General features: G+C 41.0%; 1 protein-coding gene across 7 annotated transcripts; it reads left to right on the forward strand.

The window, feature by feature from the left end:
- The first annotated feature begins 719 nt into the window (after positions 1–719).
- Positions 720–13660, forward strand: ZNF23 (zinc finger protein 23). 7 transcript variants are annotated; one of them, XM_081274050.1, is made up of 5 exons: positions 720–753; positions 4685–4749; positions 7042–7218; positions 7792–7839; positions 11351–13656. In XM_081274050.1, the coding sequence occupies exons 3-5, from the start codon at positions 7185–7187 to the stop codon at positions 13069–13071; spliced, it is 1803 nt and encodes a 600-aa protein (XP_081130176.1). In that variant the 5' UTR covers positions 720–753; positions 4685–4749; positions 7042–7184; the 3' UTR covers positions 13072–13656. The 7 variants fall into 7 exon arrangements, with proteins under 7 accessions (XP_081130176.1, XP_081130172.1, XP_081130174.1 ...); XM_081274046.1 differs by having other exon boundaries at positions 722–753; positions 7092–7218; positions 11351–13657; XM_081274048.1 differs by lacking the exon at positions 720–753 and adding an exon at positions 760–1239 and having other exon boundaries at positions 7092–7218; positions 11354–13660.
- Positions 13661–20983: the final 7323 nt, after the last annotated feature.

The following is a 20983-nucleotide window of genomic DNA, read 5'->3' on the forward strand; positions in this document are numbered from 1 at the left end:
AGGGTTGGGGAGGGAGAATTTTAAGGGTTGGTTTCAATCCAGCGGATTTTAGAACTTTCCCTCCTCCTCCAAGACTTATAATTTCATGGGGGAATGTATGTTGTTAAATTTGGGGAAGCTGGTGAGGTTACTGCCGGCATCGTGAACGGGAGCCAGGAGTACCAAATTCTGCAATGCATAGGGCACTCTTGCCTATTGAAATATTTTTCAGAATTTCAAATGTCTTGCTGGACATTCACGTCAGTGAAAAATCTACATGACAGCATGTAATGCACTGGTCCGGCCCATCTGGTTGCACCTGCAGCTTTACTACAATACAGGGTTTTTTGTTGTTGTTGTTTGTTTTTGTTTTGTTTTTTTTAGAGAGAGAGAGAGAATATGAATGAATCTTTTAACATTCATTTTTCAGTTTTCGGCAGACATAACATCTTTATTTTATGTGGTGCTGAGGCTTGAACCCAGCACCCCACGCATGCCAGGCGAGCGCGTTATCGCTTGAGCCACATCCTCAGCCCCCATACAGGTTCTTGACGCCCCTCCCAGGACCCGGACCCTTAAGGAGTAACCACCCTCGCGGGTCACAATCGAGCTGTCACGGGGAAAGGGGCAATGGCCTGCTCTATGCAGACAGGATTCCAGCGAGGCGGGGCTGGGCGAAAGCACCACCGAGCAGTAGAGCCGGTACCCGCTAGAGAGGCTGGGCGCGCTTGGTGACGCATTTCCGGTCGCGCCGTGGAGCAGCCCGCTGCGGAGGTGAGAGGGGGCCAGCAGGTCCAGTGGGCGCTGCCCTGATCCAAGGTTCCGAGTGCTGGTGGGGCGCCCTTACATCGTGGGCGGAATTGGGTTTCCGCAGACAGCAGGGCCCTGGAGGCCGATCCTGGGAGAAGGAGCCGGACGGCGGCCAGGGGTCCTCTTCCTCCTCGACTCCTGCTTTGGAGTTGGTGGCCAAGCAGTAGCGCTTGATCTGCTCGGGGTCCATCCAGTGTGGGTACATCCAGCGGGGGGAGTCCTTGCGGGTTGAAGCGGCCCGAGGTGATATCACAGGTCTCAAGGAGGTCGGGCAGGGACTTCTGCTTCTATGAGTTTCAAATTTGGACCCCATGCTCCCCGGCTCCTGCCATGGGGTCATGAATTAGGGCCGAGAGGGAACAGAAAAAAACAGAACCTCTCCCAGCCACCCGGCAGCCGAAGCAGCCTTTAGGAGGGCACGGTCTCCTAGAGCTACATCGGTTTCCAAAGGTAACATGACGCTACTTCTCTTAGGCTACGGAATAACAGTGACTTGGGCATGACTTCTACACTGTAATTACGAATTTACTCAGTTCTAGAATACGAATAAAATAGTTAACAGAATTGCTAATCTATAACCCCAGTGAAAACAAATTTACTTCCTGTAGCACAGTATTTGAATACAGCTGTTTTTGTCTTTATAGTATTTAGTCAAAATACTATTTTCCAGAGTTGCTTAGCTCTTGTCTTTCCCACTTCTTCACCATGGTTATGTTATTCAGTTGTCGCACAGTTAGGCTCATTTGCTGTTGTTTGCATTCCATTTTGGGACTTTACCTTCACCCCATTCAGGTTGGGGTGTGTGTGTGTGTGTGTGTGTGTGTGTGTGTCTGTCTTCAAGAATATATTTACAGGGGGCTGAGGTTGTGGCTGAGCGGTAGAGCACTCGCCTAGCATGTGCAAGGTGCAGGATTCGATCCTCAGCACCACATAAAAATAAAAACAAAAATAAAGGTATTGTGTCCAACTACAACTAACAAAAATTTTAAAAAAATTTAAAAAAGAATATACTTACATATGAGTATATATAGTCTCAAAATGAGCACCTATGGACATATCACCTGATTAATAAAGAACAGTGCTGGTGCTGCTACATCCATCAGTGTTCTTCTCACTCATCTTCCAGCCTCTCATTTCAGAGATAACATCTATCTTGAATTTTGTGTTATCATAGCCTGTTTTAAAAAATGTATCACCTGTATGTGTGTGTGTTTGTGTGTGTGTATTATTATTTGCAAGCTTTATATAAATGGCATCATAGTGTCTGTAGTCATCTCGTACTTGCATAATCAGTATTATGTCCCTAAATCCATTCATGTTATGTGTAGCTGTTAGGTAATGTTCCATTGTGAAAATGATATGAAAACTTGTTAGTGTCAGTGGACACATGGGTTCTTTTCAGGTTTTTTTTTTTTTTAATGAAGTAGTGCTTATAGTGAATATTTTTAACACATCTCCTACATATATGTCTCTAGGGCATATATTTTTAAAATGAGGCATGAGTATTGGAATTTTTTACATACCTTTGTAACGAACAGTATGTTTATCTTTCTTTGGCTTATTAATGTGGAAAAGAAATGGTAGAGTTGACTTATTAGATTCAAATGAAGTTACATATTCTTCAATCATAGAATAAGCTTTCCTTTTTTTAAAATAATAACTTTATTTATTTATTTATCTTAATGTGGTGTTGAGAAGCAAACCCAGTGCCTCACACATGCTAGACAGGTGCTCCACCACAGAGCCACAAACTCAGCCCTAGTTTTCCTTTTGAACACCATAAAATACATTAAAAAAATGGACACTTGAGCCATTCTTAACAATCCGTGAAGTAAAAATTAATAGATAAGGTTATTTAAAACATGCAGTAAATCTAGAACTTATGAACAGGAAAAAATAAGCAATATTATTGTTAGATCAGAGACAAAACAGAGTTGCTGATTGGCTACAAAATAGTAATTAATATGTGAAATTTAAAAATCTTTGGAATGTGGCTAATAGTCCAGAGGAAAATTTGTGGCCTTATAGACCTTACTTGCCAAATAAGAAAGAATGAAAATAATGAATAAATCATGGAACTTCAGGAAGGTGGGGAAGGCTTCTTCCAAAAGCAGAACATGGAACAAAGATTTGTGTGTAGGAATTTATTGAGGAATTTGTCAGAGGGACAGTGTATAACAAGAGGAATAAACAGAAGGGAAAGCCTATTAAAAGAAAAACTTTAGGTGCGGTGGCACACACCTATAATCTCAACAGCTTGGAAGGCTGAGGCAGGAAGATCTTAAGTTTGAGACCAGTCTTAGCAACTCAGCAAGACCCTGTCACAAAATGGAAAGATGAAAAGGGCTGAGCATGTAGTTCAGTTAAAAGCAACCTTAGGTTCTGTTTCCAGTACCAAATAAATAAATAAGAAAAAATAAATAAAAGAAAAACTTTAGATAAATTTAACCAAGTTCACTTATGTTTTGATAATTAGACACACCCTAGAACCAGGGCAGGTTCAGGAATACTCTGGGGTCTTCATGTGGCTAGAGAGCACTTTCAAACAGAAAAGGGGAATTGCCATCCAGAAATCAGAAGTTCAGTTGGTTAATACCTGGAATTTCCCTTATTTGAACCTGGCTTGACTGAAGCTCAGCCATTGACCAAGACTTTAGCTATAGCTGGGTATGGTGGTGCACCACTATAATCCCAGTGAAAGCTAAAGTTAAGGCAGGAGGATTGAAAGTTCAAGGCCAGCTTCAACAATTGAGTGAGGCTCTAAGGAACTTAGTGAGACTCTGTCACAAAATAAAAAAGGGCTGGGGATATGGCTCAATTATTAAGTGTCCTGGGTTCAAGCCTTGGTACTTAAAAAAAAAAAGGACTCAGCTGTATATTACAAAGACAAATTTGTAAGTTACATTGGGATTTTTCAGTTTATGTTCTATGTTAGGTTGCAGCTTTATACACACAAAGACTCAAATATGTGAATAGAGGGCTTTCTTCAGCCAAATTAATTGAACATACCAATACAAGGACGCATTGTCAAAGTCTACACAGGCTGTCTTGCAGAGAAGCTCCGTCTTTGAGGAGCCTCATGTGACTCTTCAGGTGTTATCTCCCCTGTACTTCAGGTCCCAACAGGTGTCCCATAGAGGCATCAGAGGACCTCAGGGCAGGAACCAGGTTAAATGGTATAGATTCTTTCAGAGGCCTTGTTGGTTGTAGCTTCCCAAAGGTGGTCAGTGCTTCCTTGGAACTTCAGAAGTCCATGACTTTGCAATCAAAATGCCGGATAGTGTGAGGACACAGTCTGGTACCTCCCTTCCAGCCCAACTTCCTTAAGGAATCCTGGGGTATGCAGGAAGCTAACTGTCAAGACCTCTGTGGAAGCACTAGGATTCTGGAGGACCCTCAGATCTCTCAGGAAACAGGCAGCTGTCAGGAAGCAGCTGTTCCTTTCTCCAGGTGCCTTCCCAGAGCCTGACTCCCTAGGCCTGTGTGCTGGGACTGTAGCCCAGCCATCTTTGGTTCTCTTACAGTATAATCAAGATGGTGTTTGTTCAGAGAAAGAGAAATGAGTCAAAGATCATAGTAATGTTCTGTCTGAATTGTTGATAGATGAATTTTTTTTATCATTCTTTTAGACTGCATGCACCTTTATATACTTTTCTATGTGATCTTTGCCGTATAGAAGTCCTAGGGTTTCTGAAAGTGAGCATCATTGTCGTAGCTGGGAGGAATCCTGGGCACTGAGCCAGGGAACAGATCACTTCCTTTTTCCTGTTCCATGATAACTCCTATTCATGCTCCTGTCTGGATGCTGGCTACCTATGCCTCAGATCTTCTCTGAAGGGCTGTGTTGATCCTGGTGGATGATGACTCTCCTCACATTTTCTCTGTTTCTCCTCAGCTGCAGCCCTTCTCTGAGAGGGATACCAGGTGATGGCAGCCATGCTCCTGAGAGCCTGGCCCCAGGTGAGCTGTGGGTTCTTTAACTCTTTTGGCAGTTTCATTGAGGAGAACTGAGAAGGGAGCTGGTGAGCCTTGGCATGAAAACAGCTTCTGCCTGCAAGACAGGAACTTCTGGGAAAGGTGGTTCAGGAGTGGGGCAGCAGAGACTGGGATGGTGACCAGTGGAGGCAACAGGGAAGCCCATAAGGCAAATGTGGTCCTTTGCATTCCAGGGGTCCCTGTTTCTTCATATAGGAGCATCCCCAGCAGGTGAATGGGGCTATGGAAGCTGCACATGTGGGATGCTCTATGCGCTGATGTGAGTGGAGGAGAATTACACAGGTTTGGGATTCCCAATGGCAGGGGTATCAAGGAAGAGGAGGACCAGGACCAGATCAATGAGAATGATCTATGCCTCTAATTAGGAGGGAAAGGAGGTGATGATGGGAGTGGGATAAAGGGAGGAGAAAGACAGGGAGTCTTGTGGAACAGAGTGTCCCTTTATGTCCTTGTGAAGCTTTAAGGGCTTGGGGTACAGTAATTCAGACTTAAGATTTTTGAAAAGAGTTCTTGACCTTCTCCCTGCTAAATGAATGAAGGAATGAATGAATGAACAAACCAACGAACAAATGAACGAACAAGCTTGCAAACCAAAATGTCTAAACACTTTTCAGGGACTTTGCAGATCTCCTGAAGCTTATCCACGGACTTCTGTAGACTCTAGAATTCCATAGTCCCAGTAACATATTTGAGGCTTACTGTGTTGCAAGATCCAAATGGTGCCCCTTGCATGGACCATTTGGACAGGGTGGGGTTCTTTTTGTTTGTTTGTTTTGTTTTAAATTTTTTTTAGTTGTAGTTGAACACAACACCCTGTGCTCGGTGCTGTGTTGTATTCATTCTACCAAAAAGACATGGAGGCAAAGGGGAGTGATGTGCCCTAGGTCACAGAATTATTGTGTGATTTGAAACTGTCCAGCCACATGACAGCTGTGGAACCAGTCATGTTAACTTAATCAGATTTGTGACAGCCATGTATGAAATAATTTTCAGGGGAGATTCAAAAGCAAGGTGACCATTCCAGAACAAATTCCACTGGCCCAGGAGATATGGGCTTTATCAAGGAAAGTTGTTTAAGAGGAGTTGTTTAAATAGTACTGCTAGAGACCTAGAAGTCTTTAGGATGTAGAAAGTCAAATGATTGGAAAATGAATAGAGAAGAGGAAGAATCAAGAACAACCCCATGTTTCTACCTGACATTTCCTTTGTGGATGGTGCTGACATTAAGAATGAGTTCAGGAGGAGCTGCCAACTTGCTTGGGGAAAGGGTGGTGGTATCATATAGGAGGGCTCTTTTTTTTTAATTTTTTTTTTTTTTTAGTTGTAGTTGGACACAACACCATTATTTATTTTATTTATTTTTATGTGGGGCTGAGGATTGAACCCAGGGCCTTGCACTTGCCAGGCATGTGCTCTACTACTGAGCCACAACCCCAGCCCCTAGGAGGGCCTTTAATTTTGTGCAGAGAAGTTACTTGACCTACTTGAGGTCACACATACAGGACTCACAGATACACTTAGAAATTGGACTAGAATTGTTGGTAGATGGAGGTCCGCAGGATCAAGAAGACAAATCCGAGCAGAGAGGAGTTGGGAGGCAGATCTCAAGTCCTCAAGGTTGTAACAGAAAGCTGAAGTAGGAGGAGGGAGAGCCAACGGGGGACTGCAGCTGCTTAGAAGGGACTTGGGAGTTACATCAGCCCTAGCAGCAGCTTGTGCTGACCACATAGCTTAGTGGCAAAAATAGAGACCAGAAGGGTGGCAGAGCAGCTGGCAAACTGGAATGGTGGTCTTCCTTCTTTCCCGAACATTTTTGGAGAAACACTGAATTTTAGATAGAAGTTGGAAAGGATGGAACTTGAAAGGGAGAGTGTATCAGAAAATGCCAGTGAAACCACTGGCCCAGGCAGCACTGAGCCTCCCTGCTGGCAGTGCCAGAGAAAATGCCACAGAGTCCCTGGTTAGGGGGTCTGTGATGGGAGTTCCTGGCAGATGAGATGGAAGCCAAAACTATTCTAAAGGAGCAGAGTTGTTTTGGGGGAATTTGTTTATGGGAAACATTTTCTTTTAGCCTAGCTTATGTTATCTTTTATAAGCATAAAAAAAATGGCATAAGGTTTCTGTGCTGTGAGAGTAGATGGATAGTCCATGGTTTACTTTCCTGGTGCTTTTTCTTAAATCTTCCTTGTTATTAATAGTGTATTCTTAACAAGCTCCTTCCCCAGACCTTTATACTGCCCTCTGCCCCTCACTTAGGGCCTGAGCCATGCAATTGGCCCTAGGGCAACAGGAACCTGTTGTTTCAGAAGTCGGTGACCTTTGAGGATGTGGCTGTGTACTTCACCCAGACGGAATGGGATGGCCTGTCTCCTGCGCAGAGGGCCCTGTATAGGGATGTGATGCTGGAGAATTATGGGAATGTGGCCTCCCTGGGTAAGGTCTCTCTCCCTTGGATTCAAACTCTGCCATTTGGGGATTGCTGGCTCCCTTGTCCCTGACAGGTTGCAGGTGGAGCACCTGGTACTCTTTTACTGAGTGGGTACCTCGGTGCTATTTCTAGTCTCCTGGGGATTGCCGGGAAGAGCAAACCTCAAGCTCTCTTTAGACCAACATAGGATTTTTAGGTTTTGTATACACTTTGATTCACCCTATGGAAATTGTGTTTTGGACACAGCAAAAAAATAGTTACTTCCTGTTCCATGGTGGCATCTTCAGGATTTTCCTCATCTTACTTATTTTGAATCTTTTTAAGGATTTCTGTGCTCTGAATATTTCAGTCCAAGGTCAAAAAGTGGTAATCCCAATAGTCTGGGCCTTTCCCAAGTCTTCCCACATCCCTTCCAAAGTTCTGGCCCTTCTCATCCCCCTCCCCTCCCCTCCCCTCCTCTGCCCTCCACCATTCCTAGAGTTCTATCTTCCTCATTGCAGAGGCAATGTGAGAAGAGGTTTAGGAACTCATGTATGGGAAATAATTTATGTCACTTGTATTTCCTTCTTCCAAACCAGGATTTTCACTTCTCAAACCTGCTGTGATCTCACGACTGGAAGGAGGAGGTAAGTTGGTGGGCCCTTCTCCACTGGCCACTGGAAGTAGAACAGGCCAGGGCCTCTGCACTGATAAAAGGAGGCACATGTTGCCCAGCAACGTATAAACATGCCACATTTATTGGCCAGCCCTACAGAGTAAAGTTTAAATAGTTTTTATTTTTTGTTTTGTCTTATTTTATTTTAGTGCTGAGGATTGAATCCAGGGTCTTGGATATAAATTTTGATGAGAGCTAGGCCTATTCTGTTTTCAGAAATTTCCCTAATTCTAACAACGGATATTTTTTCAAGTGCCTTGTTTTCTTTTCAATCCTAATTTTGGAATCCCATCTTTCTCGGACAAAAGTAATTAATTTTGAGAGTCCTTGCCATTAAGTATTTTCCACTTAATGTGGTGGATATAAAATTAACAGATTTTTCACACAGAAAGGCAGAAGCTGCTAAAAAGCATACTGGGCTTAGAGTAGGCTTCCCCAAGGTCCCCTCTTCATTGTACTATTTCCTAGTAGTGTGACTTTGAGAAGTCCATTTATTTGAGATCTCTAAGATTCACTGATCTCATCTCTGAAAACATAATAATAAAAGGAGGTAGGATTGCTAGTCTTGTGGGTTGAGGATTAAATGTGTTAAGACACATCAAGTACCTAGTATAGTGTGTGTTTAATTAAATACTTTTATTTTGGGGCTTCCGGGGAGAGAACTATACATAACAGAAGTAAAGAGCTTCCTTTTCAAACGTTGATTTATGGCTAAAACACTTCAGGTGTCTTACAAATATGCATATTGTCAGGGAGTCAGTCTTGGGATGGAGTCAAGAGTTTGCATTTTCATTCATATTTTGAGGTCCTTAATCAAAGGTGTTTGGATCTGATTCTATAAGCAACAGATGGTTCTGAAATCTTGTCTCTAATCAACCCATCATGATTTAACTGAGGATTAACATGATTTAACATTAATCTCATGCCTCACCTATTTGTGTAGGTTAATTAAGGTGAGGAGTAAAATGGGTTCTAGGCAGGAGCTCGAAGGGAAGGAGGAGGAGGCACAAGGTCCATGTCAGCAGAGTTGACCTTCTTTTAGAAATCTTTTTCACAACCCCCGTCCAGTACCTTCCACTTAAATCTCTTGTACTGAAACTGTATAAATGTCCATTCTACAAAAAGAGGTTGAAAATGTAGTTTTTTAAAAAAATGGGTATATTCCTACTTTAAAAAAATGGAAAATATGCTCTAAAAAATGAAGTGGAGAATAGATATTGACATCTGCCACACCATAGAATTCGAAAACAGAAGGGTGCCAAGTGTGGAAATATTGGCAAAGAATAAAAGTGGCTGATCCACATACAAAGTTTAAATGTTAATCTGTGTGAAAGTCCACCCTCAGCAGAAGCCAGAGAAATACTACTTAAAATAATGATAGATGAGTTGGGAGTTTAACTCAATGGTAGAATGCTTTCCTAGTATGTGCAAGGCCCCGGATTTGATCCCTAGCATCAAACACACACAAAAAAACCAATCATGATCATCATAATGAGATTTCACCTATCAGAGAACCTATATCATCAGTGAGAGCAATTATATTAAGTGTTGATAAAAGTACATCAAAACAGGAATAGACTCCTTAAGTGAATCCATTATGAATTAGTAGTCTTTCTAGAATAAAAGTTTATACTTGGTAACCTGACTGTACCCTAATAAAATAATCAAAGTTATAGGCAAACATGTGTATGTATAAAAGTTTACCACACATTTATATAGTAACAATATATTGGGAGGGTTTCAATTTTCAGTGTAAAGAGAATGGTTAAATTGAGGTACCTCTGGAGTGAGAAGAGTATTTAGCAATTTCAGAAACCTATTTTTGCAGTCTATCTAGACATTGGAAAATGATCATCATGAATAAAAGAAAAAAATATTCAGTTTTGATATAGTATGTATTTGTTTTTAGAAAAAAGTGAAAATGGTTAGGGAAAGAGATGCTTCAAATTAGCAGTAGTTATTTTTAGGTGGCCACATTTCAGGTAATTTTAATTTCCTTTTTTATAAGTTACTGATATTATAGCTGTCTCAATCAGTTTGAACTACTGTAACAGAATACCATAGATGGGTGATTTATAAACAACAGAAATTTACTTTTACATTTCTGGAGGCTGGAAGTTTAAGATCAAGGTGCAGACAGATTCTGTGCCTGGCAAGGGCCTGTTTCCTATTAAGGCAACTATCTTCTCACTGTATCCTCACATGGTGGAAGGGAAGAGAACTTTCTAGGATCTCTTTGAAAACCATGCTAATCCCATTCTTCAGGATTTTGCCAAAGGCCTCACTTTATAATACAATTTTATTGAAGGTTATGGTTTTAGCATATGAATTGAAGGTGGGGGGGGGGTGGAGAACATTCTGTAGCATCAGATGGGAATTATTTTTTAATTAGGAAAAGACCAGTGTTATTTTTGAAAATGCTTTCTAGGAAATCCAGCTTATTTGGGTTTATTAAGGGGCATATTCCATGTGGTTCAACAGGTATGGAAAATGAAAAAAATAGAGGCACTCTTTTTGGACCAACATTTTGAGAAGTTTGGGAACAAATGCAGAATTCAGTAGCTCTAAAGATTATTGAAATTATAAAAGAATTTTAGGAAATGATTGATTTTAGGATTAGGGGAAAAGGTGGAAGGAAAAGGCGAGGCTAATACAGTAGTATTCTGGAGGGATGGGAAGAAGTGGATCAAATAAGGGCTTTTCTGAAGTGGAAGAAAAAGAAGTTAAAGAAGGAATTTTGAAAAGCCTAGAATTTAAGTTCTGAGGAAAGAAAATTCTTTCCCTTTTGCTTCCTTTTGCCATGATGTGTCATTGCCAGTATTACCACATATTGCTGGATTTCTTTTCTTTCCCAAGCATTTTCTTCTTTTATTAATAAGGAACTCGGTGTCATGGAGATGACTAAGATTGCAGAGTATAGAAAAGCATAGTATGATGGGGAAAATGCTGATATGGTGGACAAGACCTACAGTTTTTTCAGTGTTGTCAGTTTTAATGTTCATATTATTGATAATGGCTTTTTCTTAGGCAGAGCGTGACTAGTGATCTTTTATAATTATTACTTTAAAATTCATAATATTGATACATGCTCAAATCAGTACAGAAATTATATAAAGTAGAAAAAGAAAGTCTACTAAATTTCCTATAACAGTTTGCTCAGTTTCTTATGTATTCTTCCAGAAGTAGTTTTCTAGGAATAGGCATGCATTTTTTTGTTTCTTTACATGAGTGGAATCACCTCTATGTACTGTTTCTGTACTTATTTATTCATTCACCTAGACTTTTCATGTCAGTGTATATGGATTTATTTAACTCTTAGTTATATGGTATTTCAGCTTATGAATGAACCTTAAGTTCTTTGACTTAATCTGGTGATTTTAAAAATCCCTCTGATTACTATGATCCTTTATAGTACAAGTGTTTTTTTTTTTTTTTCCTAACATGCTTCTTGTATGAAATTTTCTGTTTTCTGTTTTTTATAGTAGATCTTGATATCCAGACTGGCAGTAATTTGTCCAAAGAAATGTGTGAAGAAAAAGTTAGTACATCATTTGAACTCCACAAGGACTCTTCCCAGGAAACAGATTTTTCAGAAGCCTTTATGCTTGAGCAACAACAGGAAGTCCACTTAGCAGGAAGTATGAAGGAGGAAAACAGCAGTGTCACTGATGGTACAGTGAAAAATGAGACAAGTCCTATGGAAGAGTGTCTCTGTAGTCAGAGTTCAAACTCATTTCAATATCATACCACGTCCACTGGAGAGCAACACCCTGGTTCTATAGGACAAGAGAAAGTCTTCAGCTTTGACACAAAACTTGTTAAGCATGAAATAATTGATACTGAAGAAAGACCTTTGAAATGTGAAGAATTAGTGGAAACTTTAAAGTGTGACTCTCAACTTAATCAGCAACTAGAAAGCTACACTAGTGTGGACAAACCTTTCAAATGTGTGGAGTGTGGGAAATGCTTCAGCTACAGTTCACATTATATTACACACCAAAGAATCCACAGTGGAGAGAAACCCTATCAGTGTAAGGTGTGTGGGAAAGCCTTCAGTGTTAATGGGAATCTAAGTAGGCACCAGAGGATCCATTCAGGAGAGAAGCCCTATCAGTGCCAGGAGTGTGGAAATGGCTTCAGCTGTAGTTCTGCATATATCACACATCAGAGAGTCCACACCGGGGAGAAACCTTATCAGTGTAATGACTGTGGGAAGGCTTTCAATGCTAATGCAAAGTTAATTCAACATCAGAGAATCCACACTGGAGAGAAACCTTATGAATGTAGTGAGTGTGGGAAAAACTTCAGGTGCAGCTCCCAGCTTAGACAGCATCAAAGTGTCCATACTGGAGAGAAGCCCTTTCAGTGTAAAGAGTGTGGGAAAGCCTTCAATAATAATGCAAAACTCATTCAGCATCAGAGAATACACACAGGTGAGAAACCCTATCAGTGCAATGAATGTGGAAAAGCCTTTAATATCAAAGGGAGGTTAATTCAGCACCAGAGAATCCATACTGGTGAGAAGCCCTATGAATGTAATGAATGTAGGAAAGCCTTCAGGTGTAATTACCAACTTCGGCAGCATCTGAGAATCCACACTGGGGAGAAACCCTATGAGTGTAATGAGTGTGGAAAGGCCTTCAATGTTAGTGCAAAACTAGTGCAGCATCAGAGAATTCACACTGGGGAGAAACCCTTTGAATGTAATGAATGTGGGAAATGCTTTACCTCTAAAAGAAAGCTACTTGATCATCATCGAATCCATACTGGAGAAAAGCCTTATCAATGTAAGGAATGTGGAAAAGCCTTCAGTGTCAATGCCAAGTTAACGAGGCATCTGCGAATACATACTGGGGAGAAACCTTTTAAATGTATGGAATGTGAGAAATCATTCAGCTGTAGTTATTACTATATTGTCCACCAGAGAATCCATACTGGAGAGAAACCCTTTCAATGCAAAGAATGTGGAAAAGCCTTTCATGTTAATGCCTATCTAATTCGGCATCAGAGAAGCCACACTGGGGAGAAACCTTTCCGATGTGGGGAGTGTGGCAAAGGCTTCAGCTTTAGTTCTGACTATATTATACACCAGACTGTCCACACTTGGAAGAAACCTTATGTGTGTAATGTGTGTGGGAAAGCCTTCAGATTTAGCTTCCAACTTAGGCAACATCAGAGTGTCCATAATGAAGGAAAATCCTAATAGTGAGAATGATGTAGAAAACTGAAGACTAATATTGAAATGGATTATGTATCATCAGATTCACCCTGGGGAAATACCTTGGAAAAGAAATGAATATAGCAGTCTTCTCATGGAAACATCTCCTGTTTTATTCAGTTTTTAATCAGGAGTGTATAGTCAGTTAAAAAGTAATATCTAAAAAATGTATAACATTGTTTTGTGTTGACAGCCAATTAGGAAACATGATTAAAGAAAATATCTCACTCCCAGCAACATCAAGAAAAGTGATTTTCTAGGTATAAATAATTATTTTGTAGGACCTGTATGGAGAAAATTATAATTATCCACTGAGGGCCACCAGAAGAAACTTGAATAAGTGGAGAAGAGAAGCCTTGTTCTTGCATAGGAAAACCCATTTTTAAAAGATGTTCACTGTACCTAATTAATTAATTTCTGTTTAATTTTTGGCAACAAGCATGCATTACTTTTGTAAAGAGGAAAAACAATAAAAAATTCCTTTAGAAAGGAAAATGAGTGAATATTTTTATGAAATAGAGGCAGCATTTCAAAGCTTCAAATGAAAGCTAAAAGCCAGCAATAAGGAAAATATTGATAAACTGATCATTCAGAATTAAAGTTTTCTGTACATTTTTGTTTTAAATAATCCCAAATAAGGCTAAAAGATAAAACACAAAATGTGGAAATACATTTGTAAAATTTGTGATAAGAAAGTATAATATCTATAGGGAAGTTTTACAATTGAAAGATAAGTAACAATAAAAACCTTCAAATGACATTAGCAGGCAGCTTTTAAAAACATAAAAATGACTATTAAAGCAAGAAAAGCTGTTTTGTCAGTAGTACTCTAAGGAGAGATTAGTATTTGCTTATCATATGCGCGCATGCACACACACATACACACACACACACACACACACACACGTCTCAAATATCCTTCAGCCCTCAAAAATGAGGTTTACTTTAGATGCCCTTAATAGAAATAAAAAGCAACAAGTTGTTATTCAGCAAAATCATATTAAAGGGTTCCTGTTACTTCTGTTACAGGTACTTCTCTACAAACATTATTCTTGAGGTCCTGAAGGAAGGTGTCTGCCTTGGATTCCCATTCTTATTAGTGCATTTTAAGGTCTCTGACTCCATGAAAATCTTGGAAGTCCAAAGGTATTCTTTTGAAGATAATCTCCCACCCCTTTAAAAATTTCTAAGCAATTAAAAGAATACTCAAACTTTCAGGAAGCTGAAGAGTAAGAGGCCCAACTAGGAAAAACTCAAGCAAGATGCAAGGACAAGAGAACTCCCCCCCCCCCATGCAAAACAATGCAGAACAATTATTTAGATACTTAAACTGAAAGTATTTCTGTTTCTTCAGATATTCATGTTTGGGTGTCCTCCGTGGCTACATGAAGATAAGCAATTGCTGGTCAGTGAGACTGCCAACTCCTCAAAAGTTCTGTAGGCAAAGTTCCTTATCCTACAAGGATGAGATAAAGAGTGAAGATATTCAGTAACAATGAGTAGTGAGGAGGGTGGAGAACTGAAAAGGGTTGCCCGTCCTGGGAGATCACCCTCTCCTCAGCTATGACAAGTTGTGGCTGGGCAGGAAAGCAGATGAGAGAATGCCAAATGATGAATTTTCAAAAATCTGAAATCTTGATATCTCAGAATTTAATGTTCCAGAATCGTTGAACACTAATCAAAAGTCCATTTCTAGATGGTGGTTTTGTGTAATAAATCTGATGCCCAGTGTGTGGGTTTCCACACTAGGCAATTCAGTTCTCTGTGGACACCAACTGGGTGTTCTACAATGTAAATCAATTTTGACACTGCCTGGAATAAAGCCTTAGACTGTTCCTACTTTAGGTACCCATCTTATGAAGGGGGTCCCCAAGTTACCCCACTTCTGACTGACTTGACTACAAATTGAGGGTTCCCATGATCCTTTGCTCATGTTCCTACTACAGCTCACAGAACTGAGGGAAACACTTGACAATTTCCAGTTGTTATAAAGGACATCATAAAGGGTACAAGTGAACAGCCAGATGATGAGGTACTTAGGGCAAGGTCTATAGGGATCTCAGGTGTGGGAGCTTTTGTCCTCATAGGTTGGGGTGTACCACTACTGGCACATGAACACATTCTCCATTCCAGAAACAACTCATTTGGGGTTTTTATGGAGATTTCATTATGTGCCTATGATTAACTAGATATTTGGCCACTGGTGAATAATTCAGTCTCTCCTTCCCACAGGTCAGAGGGTGGGGCTGAAAGTCCCTATCCTTTTAAGCCTATGGTTGATTCCTCTGGCAACCAGTCTTGAAGCTACTAGGGGGCCACTAAGGTCACTTTATTAACATAAACTCAGGTGTGATTGAAGAGAGCTCATTATGAATAACATTCTTCTTCACACAAATCAGGAAATTCCAATGGTTTTAGGAGCTCTTATGCCAGAAATGGGGAAAAAATATCAAATGTATTTCTTATGCCACAGGCAAAAATCAAATGACTTGGTTTACATAATTTTTTTTGTTATTACTCTTGATTTTTAGTTATATCATTTGCAGGAAAATGGATGGAGCTTGTGAATATTATATTAAGCAAAACAAACCAAACTTGGAAGGTCAAGGGTTGTATGTTTTCTGTCATAGGTGGAAGCCAGAGAGGAAAAAGGACAAAGGCCAGGGAGATCAGTAGAACAGAGGAAAGGAACTAGGGGAAGGGGAAATACTGGGGAATGATATTGACCAAATTATATTGTGATATTTTGGGCATGTACAAATATGTAACACCAAATCCCATTCACTCAAAAATTTAAAAGGTGAAAAAAGTAAAAATTGTGATAAAATGCACATAAAAGTGATCCTTTTGACCTTTTTAAGGTGTACAATTCAGTGACATTTAATATACTCAATGTTGTGCAACCATCATCACTACTTGGTCTTGAACTCTTTTACCACCCCAAAAGGAAATCCCATAATTATGAATCAGTCACTCTTTTTTTCCCCACATCCCAAACCTTGGCAACCACTAATCTGCTCTCTGTCTTTATGGACTTTCCCATTCTGGATATTTCATATTAATGGGAGCATACGATATGTTACTTGGATTCTCATACTTAGTGTAATTTGTTTTCTAGGTTCATTCATATTATAGTATATGTTAATACTATGTATTGATATTCCATTGATGGATAGATTACATCTTTGTTTATCCATACATCAGTTGATGTACATATGTTGAATAAATGTGTGTTTTATTTTTGTTTGGTTTTGGTACTGGGAATTGAACCCAGGGACTGTATGCTTGGTGACACTGCAACATTTTATATTTCCTTAAGTGTTTATGAAAGTTCCAATTTCTTCATAATCTCACTAACACTCGTTATTTTCTAATATGTTTTTTCTCATAGCCATCCCAGTGGGCACGAGTTGTTATCTCATTCTAGTTTTATTTGCATTTTACTAATGATGAATGATGCTGAGGAGCTTTTTGTGTACTTTGTTGCCCACTTGTGTATCTTTAGAGAAATTCTACTGAAGTTCTTTGCAAGTTTTTATATTGATTTGCTTGTCTCTTGTTTGTTAGGTTTAAGTTCTTCCTAAATTTCGGATATCAAACGCTTATACAGGGTCTCTTGCAATGCAATTCCGTATAAATTTTAGGATCAGCTTTTCTCTCTTTGCAAAAAGGCCCTTGGAATTTTGAAAAAAATTACATGAACTCTAAGTATTGATTTTGGAAGTATTGGCTTCTTTTTAAACATTTTTTTTTTGTAGTTGTAGATGGTCAGAATGCCTTTATGTGTTTATTTTTGTATGTGTATGGGATGCTAAGGATCGAACCCAGTGCCCCACACATGCTAGGCAATCACTCTGTCACTCAGCCACAGCCACAGCCCCAAGTATTGCCATCTTAACAATATTTAGACTTCTAATCCAAGAACACAGGTTATCTCTATTTATGTAGGTCTTCTTTTATCTTTCAGGATTTGTTTTGTAATTTTCAGTTTATAAGTTGTATACCTCTTTAGTTGAATTTATTCCTAAGTATTTTTTCTTTTCAATGCTATTATAGAATTGTTTTATTAAATACCTTTTTATATTGTTTGTTACTAGCATATAGGATATCATTAGTTTTCGTGCATTGGATTATCCTAGAGAATGTTTTGTATGTATTCAGGGAGTACACTGCTGTTTTGGGTGGAATTTTCTGTATATGCTTGTTAAGTCCAGTTAGTCTGTAATATGTCCAAATCCTCTTTTTCCTTATTGATCTTTTTTTCTGGTTCTATCCATATTGAAGGTGGGGGTATTGAGGTCTTCTACTATTGTAGAACAATTGTCCGATCTCTTAAATTCTGTCAATTTTTGCCTCATGCATTTTGGAGGTCTGATATTTTATATAATCCATTCAGGGTACTATAACAAAATGCCATAAATGTAGTAGCTTATAAACAAAAATATCACTGTTCTGGGTGCTGGTAAGTCCAAGAATAAGGTGCTGGAAGATTCAGTGTCCAATGCAGGCCGGTTTCTTGATTCATAGATGGTTTTTATTGTCTCACGTGATAGACCAAGAGACAAAGCAGCATTCTGGACTCTCTTCTAAAAGAGAATTAATCCCATTTGTATGCGCAGAGCCTAAAAAAATCACCTCTGATAGGCCCTTCCTCCTAAAATCATCACACTGGTGATAAGGCTTCAACATGTGAATTTTGAGGGAACAGAAAACATTCATGCCTTAGTAATCTGCTATGCTTTCTTGATGAATCAAGCCTTTTATCAATATGTAAGGTCTTTATCTTTCTCTTGTAACAATTTTTGACCTGAAGTCTGATTTGACTGTTATTAATATAGCCACCTCAACTCCCTTTTGGTTATGGTTTCCATGGAATATCTTTGTCTTTCCTTTTACTTTCACCTCATTTGCTATAAGATGAATCCTTAATTTGGACCCAAGGGAAAAAGAAAATAAAGATGACAACAAAATTCAGAAATCTTAGAAATCTTATGAAACTTTACATGAAATTTTAAAAAGACTATTGAAGGAAAAGAATTCTTTAAGAATTTTAACTAAGAAGAGAGAAGTGCAGCTCTGACCTCTGCTGAGCTGGAGTAGACTGTAACATAGAAGGTTTTGGAAACTCAGGTGCAGTTCCTCAGGGAGAAGAAGACTGGAGAAAGCCACACACCAAAGTTATATTACCTGGTCAATTTTTTTTAAGAGAGAGAGAGAGAATTTTTAATATTTATTTTTTAGTTTTCGGTGGACACATCTTTATTTTTATGTGGTGCTGAGGATCGAACCCAGTGCTGCATGCATGCCAGGCGAGCGCGCTACCGCTTGAGCCACATCCCCAGCCCCTGGTCAATTTTTTATGAGAAATTTGTTCTAAAAGTCCTTGCTTACAATATGCTATAGTTTAGATCTGGAATGTCTCCCAAAAGGCTCATGTGAGGCTTGGTCCTCATCTATTGGAAGGTGATACAAATCCTTCAGAGCTGGGGCCTTGTGGGAGCCTAGGTCATTGGAGCCATGTCCTTCCAAGGGATTGTGGGACTCCAGTCTCTTTCTTTTATTCTCTCTTTGGCTAACTGCTATTAATGAGGTGAGCAGCTTCCACCACCATGTATTTCCGTCATGTTGTATCATGCTGCATAGCCCCAAAGCATCAGGGCCAATCCATCATGGGCTGACGCTTCTGAAATGGAGCCAAAATAAACCTTTCCACTTTTTTTAAAATAATTTTTTTAGTTGTAGTTGGACACAATACTTTTATTTATTTTTATGTGGTGCTGAGGACTGAACCCAGCATCTTGCACATGCTAGGCAAGTGTTCTACCGCTGACCCACAACCCCAGCCCCTAAACCTTTCTGCTTTTTAAGCTTTTCATCTCATGTATTTGTTCCAGAAAACCAACTAAAATACAAGGCAAAAGAAAACTCACTTTGTAAAGATTACATTATGTAGTGGGAAGAGCTGAAAGGTCAATAGAGTCGTAGGATGCAGATTTGACAGGTCAGGTGACAGATGACTCTCAGACCACATCTTTGTTAAGAGTGGTGGGAAAATACATATGTTGACAAGTGTGGTATGACACCATGGAATCTCCTTTGCAGAAAAGGAAGTGGGACAGACAGGGCAGCCCTAACAAGTGTTCTTTTATTGTAATGTGGGTCTTTCCAGAGAAATTCATGCTCTATCTCTATTAGAATTTGCATGGGCATGTCTCATGGCTTGGAGAGAGGAGTCTCTAGTGGCCTATTTAAATGGGGTTGAGGGCCTTTTGGGACAAGATCTCACCCTGAAGAAAGACCAAGCCAGGTGCTGCAGCCTGGACACAAGCCTGACAGCAGCTGAGAGTTGGCACGATCAGGGACCGCAGCAGCCACTGCTGCAGGGAGCAGGTCAGTGACTCCACATATGGTCCCCACTCTGGGCCCCCAGATACAGTGAGGCAAGGACTTGATGGGTGGGCAGGACTCCTGGAGAGTCCTGTCATCAGTGTCCTGAAGCTCTCTGCTCCTACCAAGGGTCATCCTTCTTGCACCTACCCCAGCCCACATGGTTAGAATACACTTGTGTGGGTTTACGTAGCTTAAAAAGCATTTTTATTTCACATACAGTGATTTTTGCTTTCCATCCAGGCACAAGCCTCCTTCTCCTTGACCCAGAGCAAGGGTACCAAGGGCACCAGCACTCCCTCCCAGAAGAGCTTGGCCTCCTCTGACCTGACAGATAAGGAACCCATGGGCTGCTCCCCTGAAGGAGAGTGGAGGTCCTGCCAGTTCAGAAGGTGCAACACTGGTTTGCCACACAGGACACTCCCAACACACCTGAACACAGAGTCTGGTTCCCAAACTGTGCAGACTACCCTCACACACTTGCACAACCCCCAGGTGTCACAAGGGCCAGCCAGATCCCCAGTCCCGAACACGACCAGCAATCAGACACACACTTACCCGTACAGGTACCCATGCAGGCCCTGCACACGTACTGGCTGTGGGAACCTGAGCAGACACCTCCAGCAGAAGCGGCCTGCACTGTCCCCACTCCTGGTTCCTTTCCCCCTCTCCTTTGGCCTCTGCCTTCTCCGCACTCCCCTGCCACTCCCCTTCCCACTCCTCTGTCCCCTCCTCCTTTCCTCTCTTGTTCCTTTCTTACCTAACTCCCCTCCTGCTCAGAGAGTCTGAGTCCCCGTGGGGACAAGTGAGGACAGAGTTGGGAGGCTTTGACACGTGATGTGACCCCAAGAGAAGCATAGACCTGCAGATATGAGGCAGATCCAAGGGAGGACCTAAGTCATTTATGCCACACCCATAGTCCTGGCCAGGCCTTCCAGAACAACCAACTAGACTCCATAAGGGAAATCTCTGAGACCTGACAAGATCTTGCCCCAAGGAAAGACCAGGCCAGATGGGCAGGCTGCATACCTACACAGCAGAGCATCAGGGCCCAGGGGTGGGCTGCCAGGTAGCAGAGGAGGAAGTGTGGTGCCACATAAGCAGGTGGGCTTGGTGTGTGCACAGGGGACCCTCGGAGAGGCACTGATGCAGCCCTGGCCCCCTGGGTTCTATGTAGTCAAGGCCTTCAGGGGAGGACAGCAGAGCTTTTCCCATCCCCCCCTACTGGCGTGTCATGCCCCCCATGACATAGGCCTGAGAGGGCCATCACTCCCACTTCACTGAGAAGGGTACTCTGGCGCAAGGGCTTGGACTCAGATAGCAAACAGACCCAGGTTCTGGGGCCCAAGAGGCTTCGTGGGTGGCACTGGGCAGGTGCTGTACCTTCTCTTGCCTCATAGTCTCATCTTGAGAGTGCCACAGGGCCTGACTCCTTCTCCACAGGGCCTCCCAATGCCAGTGGCACCTCACGTTGCCACCCCCTCTTCCTCCCAGGGCATCTTGGCCTGCT

This window comes from Spermophilus citellus (genome assembly GCF_964194105.1).
Source record: "Spermophilus citellus genome assembly, chromosome: 18".
In the NCBI taxonomy this organism is placed as follows: domain Eukaryota; kingdom Metazoa; phylum Chordata; class Mammalia; order Rodentia; family Sciuridae; genus Spermophilus; species Spermophilus citellus.